This window comes from Leptopilina heterotoma, unplaced genomic scaffold, assembly GCF_015476425.1.
Source record: "Leptopilina heterotoma isolate Lh14 unplaced genomic scaffold, ASM1547642v1 Lhet_123, whole genome shotgun sequence".
Lineage (NCBI taxonomy): Eukaryota > Metazoa > Arthropoda > Insecta > Hymenoptera > Figitidae > Leptopilina > Leptopilina heterotoma.
In genome coordinates, this window is record NW_025110842.1 from 5,287,539 (window position 1) to 5,306,438 (window position 18,900).

An 18,900-nucleotide genomic window follows, 5' to 3' on the forward strand; every position below is an offset into this window, starting at 1 on the left:
ATTCATTTTATTGACTTTTTATCATACTCGTAGTATGAATTTTTATAATAATAATAAAAATAACAATTATTTTCAATAATAAATAGCAGAAAAAAAATAATAATAATATCCAGTAATTATAATAAAAATAGTAATAATAATAACAATATTAATGATAATAATAGGAATAAAATTAAAACTTGAATGGCACTGATTAAAAAATCAGTTAATTATCAATTGAAAATTAAAATATTGCCAATCGTTGTATAATTAGTGGTAATAATAATTGGTAATTTATTTTCGACGACCCAAAAATCGAATATTAGTGAAAACTGAACCTCCGGGTTTGTGTCGTTTACAAAAGTCAACATCTGTTCTTAAAAATTCTTCATGTCCTCGTGTCCCATGTAGAGCGACTAATAATTTGAGAACTTCTTTTCTTGATGGCATACATAAATATTGCTCTTCTCTGTAATCGTAACTACTGCGAAATTTGGAGGTGAAAAATTAAATTAGAAAAAAAATTGAAGTTATTTTCTTATTTAATTTAATAATTAATATTTACTTTTATTTATAAATAAATTAATATTTACTTTTATTTATAAATAAATTAATATTTACTTTTATTTATAAAAAAATTTACAGTATAATTTCTCTCTCACCTGGAATTTCGTCTCTTCCATGGATAACGACGATAATATCTTGATCTTTTTTTAAGATCATGTTCATCTACCTCAATATTTTTTGATTCAGAATCATCGACAATTTGTTGTGATGGTACTTCAAAAACAACAAGAGGTGCTTTCCAGGGACCTGTTTGTTCTAATAATGTTTCTAAAATTCTTGATAATTCTTGAAGATCGGCATCGCTTGTTTGCGTGTATGATTCTAAAGAAAAATTGCAGTATTTTTGAAATTATTATTGATAGTAATTTATTAAGGCAAAAATTACTAAATTACTAAATACTAAATCAATTTTTATTGTATGAATATGTCTTTAATAATTTAAATTCATTGGTTCCTTACTGGTATTATCATTAGCAAAATAATCAATTTGTGAATTATCGGATAAATTTTCATTTGAAGAAACTTCCTCCCAATTATTAAATTCCCCTTCATTATTGGTTAAACTCAATGGTTTCGTTAATGCTGAAATTGTTTTTAGTGACGCCACAAGGCATAGGCAACAAACGAATGATTTCATCTGAAAAAATAATTATAATTTCGTGTCAATATTACGTGTATTTACCTAAATGACTTGCTTCACCTTTTACACAATCAAAAAATTATTTCCTTTTTATTTTTTTTACTAAAAAAAAAAATATGTATAGCTTCGTTAATCTCAAAGTCTAAACCTACTTATTTGCTTAAAAAAAAAGTTCATTTTTAATTGAATGAAAATAGCGTTCTTATGAAAACGAAAATTTAATTATTAAATAAATTAAATAAATAAATAAATAATTCAAAAGTTTCAAGGGAAATAAAAATATGGGGGGATGGGGTTACTTGATACACTACATAAATCTTTGTTCTACAATGACTCTTTAACAGTTTGTAATAGTTCTGATTTTCAGCATAAGTGGCTCTGGAGAACGGCATAAAAGGACTAACAAGTTTAGATTACTTAATTGTGCTCTGAAACTGTTGCTTGAATTGTGACAAGTACTTTTTGGACAGAGCTTACAGTGCAAGGATCAAGAGAGTTTTAAAACTCAAATTCTTGTTTAAACTGGACGTAACAATTTCAAAACTCCAAACGAATTTCAGTTCTAAATTCTTGTCACCAATTAGAAAAATTAAATGCCAGCAAATTTTATCAGAAGTATTAGAAAAATATATATTAAATTTTTACAAATCGATGATTGGGAGCAAAAGCAGGATAACTCGGTTTGGTGTCATGTCATTCGACGGGTCATGTTATTCAAAGCCAAACCAAGTTGTCATGTTTCTTCACCCAACCAGCGAATTACTAAACTTTATAAATTTAATTAATTCTATCAATTCTAAATTGATTAAAAAATTGCACAAAGATTCTGGTTCTTGATATTGAAACATTTTTAAAAAAATTAAACCTTGAATTCTTATCGAATTTTTTTTTTTAGCTTAAAAATTTTTGAAACACAATTAATTTAAAAGCAATTTATTATTTTTCTTATTTGATTTAAATAAAAAATACAAGCGGGGCTAAATTAAAGTATCGTTAATACTACAACGAAAGTTGTCGAATTAAAACAAAGGGGGTTTCGAATCTACACAGTTTTTTGGATATTAAAATAAAACAAATGAAAAAGTATGCAAAATTGGTTCTAAATTAATACCTTCTTGATCTAATTTGAAAACTTTTTTTTAATAGTAAAGCTTTTTAACAGAAAATGTATCGTTTAGCCCCACCTTCCCCTATATTCAAATCTTATGATAACAAAGGAACTTAATACGGTTTCATGAAAAGTTAACGGTTTATACATTGTCCTTTAATCCAATCTTTATAATACCTATTTATTTTTAATTTCAATTTTCATCACATGTCAAATATTATTATAATTATTGCTATTAAAACTATTATAATTAATAGTATTACCGTTATTACTATTACTTGCAAAACAACACGCGTGAAATTTTCATTGCCATTGTTACTTTAAAAGATTTTCTTTTTGAAATTCAATGAAAATTCTTTTTTAAAAAAAATATAATTTTTCTAACAGTTTTTCTTTAAATTTAAGAAAAAAATTAAGAATTATTTGACCTCGTAAAAATCGCCAAGATATTTCCAAAAACTTGAATGCAAGATATTTTTTATGAAATAATTGAACCTTTGAGTACCACTCGAACAATCCTGGTAATAAGTTTAATTCTTTAAAATTCAATTATTTTCCAAATTTTGAATTAGAATTCTTCAAAAATACGTTTATATTTCAAAATAATTTTTAAAAGAAAAATAAAATTTTGTAAAATATAAAATTTATTTCAATTAAATTTGACTTAATTTTCAATTGTTTCAATTTTTTAAAATTATTTTCAAAAAAATTTTAATTACATTTCTTCATGAAAGAAATTTCTTCGGAATTTATAAATTAAATTATTCAAAACTTTAATAGTTTTTGTTGAACAAAAAATTTAAAAACTTAATCTTATTTATTTTTCCACAAGAATTAAAATTTCAAATAATTTCAATAAAAAAACCTTTTGAAATTTAATTATTTCTAAAAATTGCAAATGTAATTCTTCCAAAATTCAATTATTTTTTTAGAACTTTTAAATAAAATTTTTTATAAGTTTAAGAAGTTTAAAAAAAAATAAAAAAAATAAAAATAAAAAAAAAAATTTTTAAAAATTAAAAAAAAAAAAAATCCTTTTGCTTTCCTTAAAATTTCAAAGAATTTTATTTAAAAATTTCTTCAAATTTAGGGGCCGTTCAAAAAATACGTAACGCTTTAGGGGGGAGGGGGGTCAAGCTATTTGTTACGGTCAGCAGAAAAAATGGCGCTAATGTATAGAACATTGCGTTACATGGGGGGAGGGGGGGGGTCCAAATTTCCGAAAAATAGCGTTACGTATTTTTTGAACGGCCCCTTAATTAATTTCTAAAATTCTTGTTATAAGGCTTTAAACATTCAATTATTTTCTAAAATTTTAACTGAACATTTTTTTAAATCAATTCCTGACAGAATTTGACTAAGAGAATTGAATTTTTTAAAATTATTTTTGGAAATACAATTATTTAAAAACATTTTAATTACATTTTTTTAAGAAACAAATTTTTTTGGAATTTCTAAATTAAATTATTCAAAACTTTAATATTTTTGTAAAACAAAAATTAAAAATTATTCTTATTTATTCTTCCAAAATTGAATTATTTCTTTAGAATTTATGAATAAAATTATTCAAAACCTTAAGAATTTTTAAAGAAAATTAAGAATTTATAAGGTTTGAAAATAACAATTCTAATTTTGTTATACTTTTGTTTTCTTGAAATTTTCAAAGAATTTAACTTAAATATCTTTTGCATTTTAATTAATTACCTAAAAATCCTTTTCTAACGTTTGAAATATTCAATTATTTTCTAAATTTTTAGCTGAAATTTTTTTTCAAATTAATTCCTATCAGAATTCAACTACGAGAATTGGAAGGCTCAATTGAATTATTTAAATGGAATAATTTGTGTAAATTCCTAAAATGTATTTTTGAAAATACAATTATATTTATAGATTATTTTTAAAGATGAAAAAATAAATAAAAAAAAAATAAAAAAATTTTTTTAAATTTTAAAATTAAATCTTTCAAATTTCAATCATTTTTTAAAAATAAATATTCAAATATTTATTGCTCTTTATTTGTTTAAAATTTCGAAATACTTTAAATGTAAAGTCATTTGAAAAATTTTTTTTATGAAAATTCTAACTGAAAATTTACTAAAATTGAATTATTTTTGAGAATTTTTGAATAATTTGATCCAAAACTTTTAATTTTGAAGGAAGCTAACAAATAAAAAAAATTTTTTTATTTAAATATTATATTTTTACAGCAATTAGAATTACAATGATTTCAATTTAAATACTTTTTGAAATTTAATTATTTCTCAAGAATCCTACTTTAACGCTTATAATTATTATAAATATTTATTTCAATATTTATTAAAAAAATTTTTTATATTTCTATTTTCAATTTATTTTTCTACTATTTTTTTGTGTAAACTTTGCAGTCAGATGGCAAAGAATTTAAATAAATTAAAAAAATAATCCCTGATTTGTTAACGAAATTAAAAAAAAATTTCTTTTTCGCTTAGTTTTGGGAAAAATTTTTTAAAATTGAAAAATTAATTTTCCTTTTTCACTTTTTTTTATTGCGTATAATATAGTGTTTAAATAATGTTGCGTGACAATTAGTATTATTTTCTTTTTTCGCAGCTCATCGACTTTTTTTTTGCATAAAAATTATTAGTCTAGTTATACGCACACCTTGTTGGCAATATATAAAGTATCAAACTTGTGGGATTTCTCTCTTCTTATTAGTTTCGAGTAAATATGAGCAATATAATTACTGGATTATTAAACACCACCTGCACCTTAGTGTTGTCACAATCTCACCCACACGAATATTTATAGATACATATAGATATATGCATTCTATTAACAATATTTTATTATTGCGTTATCAATTCTTAAAATTAGATTAATTACTACTCATTGAAATTGCGCGCGTGCTTTCTGAAGTCATATTTTTCCCTATAAAAAAAAAATTGAAAAATTATCGGCTGTTAAGGCGCTAATTTTTCCATTTCTTTTTATAGAAGGATTTTATTTATCAAGTTTAATTATTTTATTTTTTATAATTTATTCATTTTCTTCGATTGATTTTTGTTTATTTATTTTCTTTAGTTTATTTCTACCGTTTGTTTTAATTTCTTCCTTTTAGTTCTATTGTTCGTTTATTTTCTTCGATTTATTTTTACTGTTTCTAAATTTTTGTTTATTTATTTCTATTGTTTATTTATAATAAAATAATGTTATCAAATTTAATATTAAATATAATTTTCCCAATAAGGTTATAATCGTCGTTATTATAAAAAAAAAAAAAAAAAAAAAAAAAAAAAAAAAAAAAAAAATAATAATAATAATAATAATAATAATAATAATAATAGGTAATGATAATTACAGAAATAGTAACAATAACAATAATTAAAACAATTTAAACGAAAAAATAAATATTAATATTATTTATTTATGTAAATAATAAATAATAGGAAAATATTACAAATAATAATAATAGTAATGAATAACAAATTTGTAAATTTTAATAAACAATTAGGTACTTACATTCTTAATAATATAATTTTTATAATATCACAAAATTCACTTCACTTGTTAATTAATTGAAGCACTTTGTTTTAATTAATTTATAATATATTAAATTTACAGATATATTTTTTATTTAATTAATTATATATATAGTGAAATTGATTAAAAGTTTTGTTTTTCCTTTTTCTTTTGCTTTGGGGGATGGCTCAACTGATGACGATGCGTTGATATGTTCTGAAGGGGTGGTTGGGATTCTGTCGCCTTATATAGGTATCGCAGACTCCACAGGAGATGGAAAAAAACAATACCTAATAACAAATAACGTTAAAATTGTCTTTTAAGCTTAATTTTACCATGGATCGTTTAATACGAGAATTAGAAACAAAAAGGAGGGTGAAAAAGTGAGAGTGAGGGAGAGGGAGAGAGAGAAAATAAATTTTCCATAAAAAATGTATCAATAAATAATTTATTGTTTGACTATTTTAATAAAAAAAAAATTTTTTTTTTGATAATTTTTGTAACTTTTATAGTTTTTAATTGTAAATAATTTAATTTTGCATAGAATTTTTAAAAAATAAAATAAATAATTGGAATTGTTTAGAAAAAAATTTTATTGAAACTTTTGAAAATAATAATTGGAATTGTTAAGAAAAATTTTATTGAAACTTTTGAAAATGATTAGAATTGTTTAAAAGAATGTTATTAAAACTTTTGAAAATAATTGAAATTGTTTCGAAGAATATTATTAAAATATTTTGAAAATTAATAAATTGGTTGAGAAATTATTTTTAAAAAATTTTAAATTCGAAAATAATTGAAAACCTAAAGTTGATATTTGAAAATGAAAAATTTTAAAAGGCTTTCTTCCTCGTTGGTAGTTTTTGTTATTTTGTCTCATTTTCCATTGAATTTAGAGTATTTTTCGTCTCGGATAGTAATTTTTCGTTGCAGTCATTGTAATCTCCTTGCTTGTATCGAGCCTCGTCAGCGTACGAATTTAAAATGCCAACAATTGCGTGTGCTTTCGCGTACATTTCCTCCACTGACTGGAAAAAAAATTGATAAAATTTTTTTTTTAATTTTTGCCTATAATTTTTTTATTTATTAAATATTTACAATTAATTTTGAATTTATTATAAAATTATTATTGAAGAGAAATTTTCCAAGTCTAAAAAAAGTCATAATCGATTATTTTCCATAATAGTTTTTGAAAATTTAAAAAAAAAAGAAAAATAATGGAAGAAAATGTTAATTTTAGGTAATAAAAATTAGTTTTTGGGGAATATTTTATTTTTGAAAATAGGGAAAGAATACCTTGGCATTCCTAAGACCCTTAACATCTTCTGTTTCGTAGTGTAGACGGTCGTAATCTTCTTGATTTAAAATATAACCCCGTTCCATGTCACTTTTCTCCTCTTCTTCCCTTAAAAGTGCAGAAATCTCTTCATCCGTCAGTGAAACCTACGAAGTGGTTAATATGTTAATTATTATTTTTTATTACTTTTATTATTGTTTTTATTTTATTTTTTTATTGTTACTACTATCTTGTTATTATTATTATTTTATTATTATAATTATTATTATTTATATAATAATAATTTATTTAATATAAATATTTAAAAGTAATAATAAAAATTCAAAATCGAAAATTTTGTAATTTTTGCAAAATTCATGCTCATTAGTTTTGAAAATGAAAAGAAATTCGATTTTTTAATTATTCTATCAATTATTTGTATTATTTTATAAAAATACAATTTCTGTTTCTGCTCCATTCGTTATTTTTTTTAAATGAACATTCTCCTCCTTGTCAAGTTCATCTTTCTCCGAGTTTGTTGCATTGGGATAAAGCATTCGATACAAAGATTTCCGTAGGCGAGTTAATTTTCTTGTTTCCTGTAATATAATATAGAAATAAAAACCGCTGCCAAGTTGTATATTTTTTTTTATAATGTTGGTGCTCATTTCATGAACACTTTGCTTCATCATAGAGATAGTAATAATAGAAATATATGAATAACTTTTTATAAATATGGTAAAAGTGATTGAATCTTGGGTCAATCAATGTATTTTTAAATACCCTACAAGATAGTTATAATAGAATAGATAAAAAAATTATAATAATCACAATAGTAATAATTAACGAAATTAAAAGATTTACTAAAAACGAAAACAAAAAAATTTTAAGATTTGAAAAATCCCGCGCTAGAATTAATTGCCAGAGGGCGTCATTGACTTTCTCGCAAGTGGTAATATTCTTGTCTCAAGTTACAGTAAAAATAAGAAACGTAACAATATTGATAAAAAATAATTATAGTAATAATAATAATATTAAAAAATAATATTTGCTATTTGTTAAAAAATATTTTTAAAAATTATTTTGTAATAAAAAATAAAAAATTACTGTTTATACCTTTTTACTTGTATTTTGAATTATTGATTCACATTGAACGTAAAGTTGAAACAAAGAATGTTTTCGAATATCTTCCGGAGCGTCTTGAATCGGCATCAATTTATTTAAAATCATTATTTTTGTTCTTGACAGTTCTTCTTTCTATTAAATAAAAAACAATTATTATTGTAGCAATTATAAAATTAAAATTAATAATTAATAATAATCCTACCAATTATTTTTATACAATAATATTAATTGTTAATTATTTAAATATTTTTGAGTAAAGGCTTATCGGTCTTGTTTTTTTAAGAAATGTAAAATTTATTTTTTTTTAAAATTTTTATTACAAATGTGTCGACGTTTAAAAAAAACACGACCGATAAGCCTTTTACTCAAAAATATTTAAATAAGTAATGGTCACTAACTTCAAGAATATAATAATAATTATTATTTTTATAGTAATTATTATTATTATTATTATTATTATTATTATTATTATTATTATTAATTTATAATTATTATATATTATTAAATTAATTAGTTAGAAACGAAAAAATAAATTTTTAAATTTGAAAAAGCCCGCTTACAGAATATGACAATAAGTCGTATATTAATTATTATTTTCTTATATTAATTTTTATATAATTATATACTTACTTAATTAATAATAAAAAATAATTATACATTTAAATATAAAAATTATAATTATAATAATTATTATAATAGTTTTTGTACAATAAAATAATAAAAATTTCAATAAAATGTATACATTTTGTGATACATAGTTAAAATTTAAGTACATTTAACCTGTAATTTAAATCGTACAAAGTTTGCCATTTCGTGAGCTTGCAAACGATATGTGACCCGCGTACCATTTTCTCACCCACTTTCTAAATTGTTGCGCGATATTTGAGACTCGAGACTTGCATGCCTACCCTATTCGCATATATAATATCAAAATAGCAATATCATGATTATCGATTATTTATTACTCTAGAAAATGGAAATTTTTATATTTAAAATAATACAAAAAGAAAACAATTTTTCAAAAATTTATTTTCTCGATTTTTAATTATTATAATAAATAATTAATTAAATTTTGTTTGCAAAGAAAACAATCATTATTTCATTAGGAATAAAAAATAAATGTGGTCATCCATAAAGCATGTGATAGTTAATTTCGGAAATTTTGTACCTCATTATTACCCTAGGGCAATAATAGACACTTTATTGACCTTGCTCATAGGTCAATAAAGTAGATGTGGTTTATATGGCCTTAGGTAAAACTTTTGATTTAATTGATTATTCGAGTGTCTAAAATCAAAACTTGATTTGTTTAATTTATTTATAAATGTTTAAAATTTAATTCTTTTTTATTTAAAGGACATATCTTCAGGAGCTGCAGGAGAGAATTTAAAATCTCAAGTCTTGTTTAAACTGGACGTAACAATTTTTTAAAAAAGAAACGAATTTTGCACGTCATGATATTTATTGACACCCCAACTGCCCTCTAATAATTATTAAAAAATTATTAGGGTCTAGTATTTAAAAAATTTTTTATTTTTCTGTAAAATTATTAAAAATTATTCTTTTTTATATAAAAACAACAATTTTGGTTAGATTGTGAGTCTAGTATTTAAAAAATAAATTTTTCTCCAATATTATTAAAAATTACTAAGTGGGTATTAAAAGTAATTGTTTATTAACTGATGTGTGTAGATAGTCTAGTGGTTAGCGTTCTAGTTTAGCGAGTTAAGAGTAAATGGTTCGAATCTCGACGGATGGAAGTAAAATTATTTATTGTCTTTTAAATAAGTAGTTATTCATCTTTTATTAAACACTAATTATTAATTATTAAAAACAATAAATTATTAAAAATAAATGATAAATTAAAAGATGATTAATTATTAACAAAAATAATTATTTATAAAAGAACAATTAGTAATTATAAGAAAATTATTAATTAAACATTAAAAATAATTTTTTAAATTGAATTAATTAAAATAATTTTATTTTTTATTTTTATTTAATAATAATTAAAATATTAATAAAAGTAAATTAAATTAAAAACAGTTAAAAAAATTACATTACTTTAAAAATAAAATAATTTAAAAAGTAGTTGAGTATTTGTATAAATAATAATGAAGAGTAGATTACCATTCTTTCTTTTATTCGAATTTGCTGTTGCGCTTCATAATCCTGTTGAATTTTAGACATTAATTTGAGCATGTATTTCCGATCTGTGAGCCTCACAATATTACTTCCCATTAACATTTCAAGTCTTGATTTCACCACAGGGTGAGTGATGCTGAAAGAAATTAGGATATTTAATTTTTGCAAAAATAGTAAATAAATAAAAAATATAATTTCAATTTTAATTGATTTGTTATGTTACATACAATAATTTTATATTTTATCTTATTTTCTTTTTAGTTAGTTTATTAATTTTTTGTTTATTTTCTCATTTATTTTTTCTTTTTATTTTTTTGTATTATTTTATTTGTTTTTACTATTTAATTTATTTTATTTATCAGGAAAATAAAGAAAACAAAAAACAATTCGAAGGAGAAAATCAAAATGTATGAATAAAACTATTAAAATTAAAATAAATTAGATAATTCATTAATTTTGTAATAAAATCGAAAATTTTATAAACATGTTTATTTTTTGTATTTTTGTTTATTTATTTAATCGAGAAAAATCACGCACACACTTATGAGCCTCAAAAAAGTTGAACTGATGCAAAAGCGCGACGTTCGTGACTGGTTCCAAACAAGCAATGAAATATTGCAAGTTTAACTATTGTATACATATATATAAGTATAAAAGTGATTTAATGCAACTAATGTATCTGAAAAATTCTATTAAAATCGTAAAAAAATCTGTGATTTATTTTTTTTCTTGCTCTCCATTAGCAAAATTGTTTATTAAAGGCTAATTTCCGGAGATAAATTATTTTCATTATTATTAGTAAATTATAGTGTAAAAAATATTTTAATTAATAATAAATAAATAAATTAATAAATAAATTACTAATACAAATATTAATAAAAATTAATAATGAAAAATATATATTATATACAATTATATTAAATATATAATATAATAAATTTTTTTAAATCTATTTGTTTTTATTAATAAAAAAAATTAAAAAATAACAATTAAACAATTAAACATTAAATAATTTAATACAGTAAATATTAAATAATTAATTTAATATAAATATAAATAATTTTAAAAAAACGATTTAATTATATTCAATTTTTAATTTGTTTAAACAATTTAATTACAAATAATCGTAAAGAATATAATAATAATGAGTAAATAAAATAAAAATAAAATATAATTATAAGTATTTAAACATAAACATTTATAAATAATTAAAGCAATTTAATTATATAGTTAATTATTAAATTGTTTTCAACAAATTAATTTTAATTAATTATTTACCTGGAATTATCGAAAGGAATAATTGAAAATAAAAAATAATATAAATGTTAATTTTGTAGAAGCAAAATTAATAAGGATTGATTTTGCTTTATTGAAAAATTTAATTTATTTATTTTCTTTTTTTTTTGTACCTGTTTTTTATAATAGTAATAAAAATTTTTGTCAAAGAGAAATTATATTTTTCTTCTGCTTTTTTTTTAGTAAATATTTCGTGTTTTATTGATATTTATTTAATTTCTGATAGGAGAGTGATTTATCCCAAGAAATAATGGGGTTGAAGGTGAAATGACAAGGCGATTTACGAGAACGCCATTTATAAGCTAATGAGATTTTTCTTTTTTATGAAATAATTATGGGAATTAGATGCCAGTGATATGTATATATTTGTCATTCCTTCGATATTACCGCATTCAAAATGCTCCTGATTGATTGCCAATTAGTTTTAATCATTATCGTGTTTCCCCTGTAAGATATGCGAATTTAATGCATTCAAGTAATTTTCATTTTCATGATAATTTTAAGGAATTATAAAATTATTTTCTTTAAACAGAAATTTGTCTCTTTGTTTTTACATTTAATGTTAATTTACCAAATTTAGTGGATATTTTGTGAAATTGAATGGAAAAATATTTATTAAAAATTTGTTAAGGAATTTAATTAAAAATTTTAAAAAATCCAATTTTCAATGAATTTAAATTTAATAATTTTAATAATTGAATTTCAATTTGAAATTAAATTTTTAAAAATTGAATTTCAATTATAAATTGAAATTTTAATAATTGAATTTCAATTTTTAATTGAAATTCAAATGATTGAATTTTAATTTTTAATTAAAATTTTAATAATTGAATTTTTATAAACATGTACTTAAAATTTTTTAAAATTATCAATTTATTAAAAGTAATTGAAATGTCTGAAATATTAAAAAATATTGTAAATATAAAAAATAAATGGAAAAATTTATAAAAGTAAATTGAAATGTTAAAAATAATTGAATTTTTGATAGAACTTTGTTAACTTAGTTCTATTTTTTAATGATAATTGAATTTTTATAAACAAGTAATTGAAATTTTTTTAAATAATTAAATTGTTTAACTAAAATTGGAAATTCCTAAAATTCTGGAAAATTTGGTTTTCTAAAATATTTTAGTTCTATTTTTAAAAGATAGCTAATTGAATTTTTATAAACAAATATTTAAAAAAATGTTTAATAATTAAATTTTTATTATCTAGTAATTTGCAATTTTTTAAAATAATTAAATTGTTTAAATAATTGAAATTTTTTAAAATTCTGGAAAATTTGGATTTCTAAAATATTTTAGTTTTATTTTTAAAAGATAATTGAATTTTTATAAAGAATTTTATTACTTTTGAAAATAATTGAATTTCTAGAAACAAGTGATTAAGATTTTTTTAAATTAATTGAAATTTCTTAAAATTTAATTTTAAATAACTGCATTTCTCAAAGACAATTTATTTTTATAGGTTAATTAAAAAAAAATGTTGAAAGTATAATTGCACTAGTAGTTGAAATTATTAAAAATATTTGAAATTTCTTAAAACTCCGTTAAAAATAATTGAATTATTAAAAATTAATTAAATGGAATTTTTTTAAGTTATTGAAATGTCTTAAAATTCTATTAAAACTAATTGAATTCTTAAAAAACAAATAATAAAAATTTTTTAAAATAATTGAAATTTAAAAAATTTTATTAAAAATAATTGAATTCTTAGAAATCAAGTAATTGAATTTTTTTTAATAAAGTAATTGAAGTTTAGAAAAATCTATTTAAAATAATTGAATTCGTAAAAAAACAAGTAATTGAAATTTTTTAAAATAATTCAAATTTATAAAAATTCTATTAATAATAATTGAAATTACTAACGAAATTTTATTTATTTAGTTATAATTTTTAAAGATAATATTTAATCTTTATAAACTAATAATTGCAATTTTTTAAAATAATTGAAATTTTCTACCTATAATTGAAATTTCAGAAAATTGTATGAAATGTAATTATTTTTTATAAAGAATTTTATTTATTTATAGTTTTATTTTTAAAGATAATTGAATTTTTAAAAATACATATGTAATATTGATTTCTTTTTAAAAATTGAAATTTTCTAAAATAATTGAATATTTTAAAATAATTAAAATTTTCTAAAATTCTACAAACATAAAATTGAATTTGTTTTTTAATTATATTTAGTTCGTTTTACTTAAAAAAAATTGAATTTTTATAAACCAATGATTAAAATTTCTCAAAATAATTAAATTTAGAAAAAAAAAATTTTTTTATCGAAATTTTTGAAAATAATTGATTTATATAATAAATAAGAAAAATAAAATAATAAAAAGTAACAATTAAAATTTGTCCACCTTTTTATCGTTTAGTAGTAGAAATATATTAGTAGCATAAATATTGTTTAAATACAATATTTTTCTAGCAAATTAATATTATGGATTAATTTTTTTTTTGTATTAAAATGAAATCCAGCAATAATTAAGATTTAATGTTGGCGTGAGAATGCGGAGAAATTGAATTTACTGTCAGGAGAATAGAATGAGCGCCTATTTTACTGTCGTGCATTTAATAGTGAATTAGGACCAAATAAAAATGAGGACATTTTGTGGGGAAGGAGGGGGGAGGGGGTGGGGAATAATATTTTGCTACATGCTAGATTTTGACAACGAATGTGGAACGATATCGGTTATTGATTGCAATACTAAATTCATCAAAACATACTAAATCTATATATAGATATACATTGTATAGTCTTCAGCATTTTCGAAGGTCGGATTTAATTAAAATTTACCAATAGGAACAAAAAAATTGCCGTTCCTATAAATTTACATTTTTTATTAAAATTTTTATTTTGTTTCTTTTTTGGCACTTTTACACTTTTTTTCTCGGTTATACAGTATTTATTATTACCCTAGGGCAATAATAGTCACTTTATTGACCGCTCGCTAGTTAATAAAGTAGTTATTATTAACCAAAGGCATTAATAGACACTTTATTGACCGCCCGCAGGTTAAATAAAATAACCATTATTAACCGAGGTCAATAATATTCACTTTATTGACCTGGCAAACAGATCAGTAAAGTAAATATTGTCCATTATTACCCTAGGGCAATAATAGGCACTTTATTGACCGCTCGCAGTTTAATAAAATAACCATTATTAACCTAGGGTAAAACTTTTGATTAAATCGATCATGCGACTCTAAAATCAAAACTTGTTTTGTTTAATTTATTTATAAATGTTTAAAATTTAATTCTTTTTTATTTAAAGGACTCATCTTCAGGAGCTGCAGGAGAGAATTTAAAATCTCAAGTCTTGTTTAAACTGGACGTAACAATTTCTAAAAAAATAAACGAATCTTGTAAATATGTTTCTGACTAAAATGGACATGCTCTTTTCATTCGTGCAGAAAAAGTTAATAAATTTCGTCTTTTAAAGAAAATTTGTCGATAATTAAATTTTCGGTCAAATAGGTCATTTTGAAACCAGATTTTTTTATTTTTTAAAGTCTCGCGAAAACTTTTAAGAGAAAATGTGTCTTTTAGTATCTCTACCTTCCCCTAAATTTTTTGGGTTTAGTAAATTAAAATTTTATTTTGTAATATATATTTTTTATTGTATTATCAGTTAATTGGCTAATTATATTTTTTATTTTATTATTAGCTAATTGACTAATTTAAAAATTTGATAAATTAAAAAAATTTTGTAATGAAAATTGAAAATGAAAATATATAATTAGCTAAATAAATTGTTTTTTCAACCTATATTTTTTCGAATTTTACTTTTTCAAAAATAGTGAAACAAAAAATTTTGTCGTTTTTTTTTAATTCAAGTAAATTCAATTGTTTTCAACGAACTTTGACCTGGTGTGATAAAATTAAGTAAAACGAGAAGTTATTTTATTTATTAGGGTCTCGAAATAAGTCTAAGAGGGGAGAAAATGTTTTTTCCTGTTCCATGAGAGAAAGGAAGGTAGAGAGAGGAAAAAAAGGAAAAATATGCAAAAATATTTATTTGAAAGAAGTTTAACTTGATAAACGATACTTTCTTTTTAAAATTCAATTATTTTTCATAAATTCAATTTTTTGAAATTTTTATTTCCGGTTCGTTTTCAAAATTATAAACACTGGTAATGACATCTGTTTTTATTTTCGGAAATTAAGAACTAAGATAGGGAAAGGTAGGAAGTGCTTTGATTGGAAAACTTAGACAAATACTGACATCTAGTGAATTTGATTTGAAAATTTATTTGACAAGACTGAAGATAATGTAGATTATCGATTATTTTCTCTTATCATTCGATGGAAATAGGTACTGAATATAAAAATATAAAAAAATATAAAAAATAAAAATAAAAAAATAAATAAATAATAAATAAATAAAATATAAAAATAGGTACTGAATATAAATTTTTTATTGTTTTTATAAAACAATAATTATAATAATAAATATTAAAAATATTAAATTAAAATAACAATAATTATAATAATTATTTATTTATTCAATTTTTATTGGGTTAGCGAACCTTTAGTTCATTGCATTTAATGAAAACAATAAACAAATTCTAAAATAAAAAAAAACACTTATGATATAATTACAATAATCTAACTTTTAATATTTCTTTTTCAAATTTTTTTTTTAAAATACTTCAAATTTTAAATTTAAAAAATAATTTTGAAAATAGTCGATTTATATGAAAAATGTTCGCACGTGAAGTTAGTGTTTTTTTATTTCAATTTTTTGTTTTATAGTTCGAATTGTTATGTCAAAAGTTTGACAGTTAATTTGTAAATAATAACAAAAGTGAAGTAAGAAAATGTAACCCAAATTTCAGAATCTCATTAAAGAGGTACAGATGCAATTTTTTGAAATAATTAATTACTTTATTTATTATTTTATTTATTTATTTAATTTTGGTTTAAACTTTCATAAACAATTTTCAAACGGTTTACATTGAAAGTATTTCAAAATTTTAAGCAAATAAAGAAAAATAAGTAGTATTTAAATATACCTATATTTTACAAAAATAATGGAAATTTGAAAGATTTAATTTGAAAATTCTGAAGAAAATTAGGTTTTTGAAAAATAGTTATTAAAACTTTTTCGAGGATATACTTGAATTTACGAAAATAATTTTCAAAAAATTGAAACAATTGGAAATTTTGTAAAATTTTATTAAAATAAATTTTATATTTTAAAGAATTTTATTTTTTCATCTTTAAAAATTTTCTATAAATAATATAATTTTATTTTTGAAAATACATTATTTTATGAATTTACAAAAATTATTTCATTTAAATAATTAAATTCTCGTAGTAAAATTCTAATAGAAATTGATTTAAAAAAAATTTTATTTAAAATTTTAGAAAATAATTGAATATTAAAAGCGTTATAACTGAAATTTTAGGAATTAATTAAATTTAAAAAGACTTTGAAATTAAATTGTTTGAAAATTTAAGGGAAGTAAAAGTATAGAAATATTTAAATTTTTATTTTAAGAAATTATGTATTAATTACATTATTTTTCTTTAAAAATTCTTAACGTTTTGAAAAATTTTATTCAAAAATTCGAAAAAAAATAATTCAATTTTAGAGGAATTACAGTTGCAATTTCTAGAAATAATTAAATTTCAAAAGGTTTTTCATTGAAATTATTTGAAATTTTAATTCTTGTGGAAAAATAAATAATAAGTTTTAAAATTTTTGTTTAACAAAAAGTATTTAAGTTTTGAATAATTTAATTTAGAAATTCCGAAAAATTTGTTTCTTAAAAAATATAATTACAATTTTTTAAAAATAATTCAATTTACGAAAATAATTTTAAATAATTGAAACGATTTGAAAATTTCGGCAAATTTAATTGAAATAAATTTGATATTTTAATGAATTTTATTTGTTTACTTTTTAAAATTATTTTGAAATAATCGTATTTTTGAAGAATTCTAATTGAAAATTTGAAAAATAATTCAATTTTAAAGAATAAAATTTATTACGGCAGAATTGTTCGAGTAGTGTTACTCGAAAGTTCAATTATTTAATCAAAAATATACATTCAAGTAGTTAGAAATATCTTGGCGATTTCTACACGATTCTTAATTTTTTTCAAATTTAAAGAAAAACTTAGAAAAATTCTATTTTTTTTAAAATGAAGAATTTCTGTTAAATTTTAAAAAGAAAATCTTTCAAAGTAACAAATGGCAAAGAAAATTTAGTTATGCTAAATTTTATTATTATCGTTTATGATTTTTTTAAACTATATTTTTTATTTATTATTTTATTTTACTTTTTGTTTATTAAATAGTTGATTCAAGTATATTTGTTCTATATATTAAACTATTCATTAAATAAAATAATTAAATAAAATTTATTTATGCTAGTTATTACAATAATAATTATAATATATTATAAGTATTTAATATTGTTTCAATATTATTAAAAATATTAATGTAAAAATTAATTTATTAATCAAATAATTTATTGAGTACATTAGTATTAGTTTATTGTTTTTATAATAAAAGAAGCCTAAAAATATTATAAAAATATATTTTTTTATTATAAAATAATTAAAAGACAGTTTAACAAAAAGCAAATATTCAAAGATTTATTATTATTATTATTATTATTATTATTATTATATTATTAAATTATTTTTTACAATTTTCTATATTAAACGTTCTTGTGAACTATAGTAAAGTACAATAAGAAAATATTAAAAAAAAATTTTTTTGAATTAATTTACTAAATATGTTAAAAATACAATGAAAATTTACTTGCACTCTATGAGATGATAATCAATTGGAGGCGTTTCTTTTTCATTTTCTTCTTTATTTTCATCCTGACGTGACGAAAATAGATAATGATATTTATCTTTAGTTCGAAAATTGTTCAGCCAATCTTCAATTTCTTCATTAAATTGTGGTGAATTTAATTCATTTTTGCCTGCAATCGAGACAAGAAGCTCCAATGTGGTCCAGAAACTTCCACAATGAGCCATTTTACCCCTTTTTGTATCAAACAAATTTCTTCTGTATTTTTTTTTTTTTTTTGAAAATATAAATGAAATTTTCTTCTTTTTCCGCAAATATAAACTCGTAAGTCGAAATTTTCTTCTCTTTTTTTACGTTAATATAAAAAAAGTCAAAACTTTTTTTGTCTTTTTTTTGGCAAATAGAAAACGAGTGAGAAAACAATTTTTGGATGAAGCAAAAAAAAAATCACAAATTAAAATTATTTTTTTTCTCTTCTCTTCTTTAAAAA

The 18,900-nt window shown here is 20.1% G+C and overlaps 2 protein-coding genes across 5 annotated transcripts; both read right to left on the reverse strand.

Annotated features, from left to right (window-relative positions):
* Nucleotides 1–121: 121 nt before the first annotated feature.
* Nucleotides 122–5,840, reverse strand: LOC122512592. 4 transcript variants are annotated; one of them, XM_043628511.1, is made up of 4 exons: nucleotides 5,793–5,840; nucleotides 1,006–1,183; nucleotides 642–867; nucleotides 122–463 (listed from the first exon to the last, which is right to left on the reverse strand). In XM_043628511.1, exons 2-4 carry the CDS (start codon nucleotides 1,181–1,183, stop codon nucleotides 274–276), a joined length of 594 nt encoding a protein of 197 aa, XP_043484446.1. In that variant the 5' UTR covers nucleotides 5,793–5,840; the 3' UTR covers nucleotides 122–273. The 4 variants fall into 4 exon arrangements, with proteins under 4 accessions (XP_043484446.1, XP_043484443.1, XP_043484445.1 ...); XM_043628508.1 differs by lacking the exon at nucleotides 5,793–5,840 and adding an exon at nucleotides 1,498–1,593; XM_043628510.1 differs by lacking the exon at nucleotides 5,793–5,840 and adding an exon at nucleotides 1,247–1,375.
* A 66-nt stretch (nucleotides 5,841–5,906) lies between these two features.
* LOC122512565 lies at nucleotides 5,907–18,637 on the reverse strand. Its single transcript, XM_043628465.1, has 7 exons — nucleotides 18,414–18,637; nucleotides 10,324–10,474; nucleotides 8,185–8,325; nucleotides 7,527–7,667; nucleotides 7,089–7,235; nucleotides 6,597–6,820; nucleotides 5,907–6,082 (listed from the first exon to the last, which is right to left on the reverse strand). Exons 1-6 carry the CDS (start codon nucleotides 18,635–18,637, stop codon nucleotides 6,659–6,661), a joined length of 966 nt encoding a protein of 321 aa, XP_043484400.1. The 3' UTR covers nucleotides 5,907–6,082; nucleotides 6,597–6,658.
* Nucleotides 18,638–18,900: the final 263 nt, after the last annotated feature.

Excerpts from the sequence above, each read along its gene's own strand:
- LOC122512592 (XM_043628508.1), bottom strand. The coding sequence starts at position 1,578 with ATGCCGTTCTCCAGAGCCACTTATGCTGAAAATCAGAACTATTACAAA. Across the intron at positions 868-1,005 it reads TTTTGCTAATGATAATACCA|AATCATACACGCAAACAAGC; the intron begins GTAAGGAACCAA and ends ATTTTTCTTTAG. Across the intron at positions 464-641 it reads TGGAAGAGACGAAATTCCAG|TAGTTACGATTACAGAGAAG; the intron begins GTGAGAGAGAAA and ends CAAATTTCGCAG.
- LOC122512565 (XM_043628465.1), bottom strand. The coding sequence starts at position 18,637 with ATGGCTCATTGTGGAAGTTTCTGGACCACATTGGAGCTTCTTGTCTCG. Across the intron at positions 10,475-18,413 it reads TATCATCTCATAGAGTGCAA|CATCACTCACCCTGTGGTGA; the intron begins GTAAATTTTCAT and ends AATTTCTTTCAG. Across the intron at positions 6,821-7,088 it reads AGGGTCTTAGGAATGCCAAG|TCAGTGGAGGAAATGTACGC; the intron begins GTATTCTTTCCC and ends TTTTTTTTCCAG.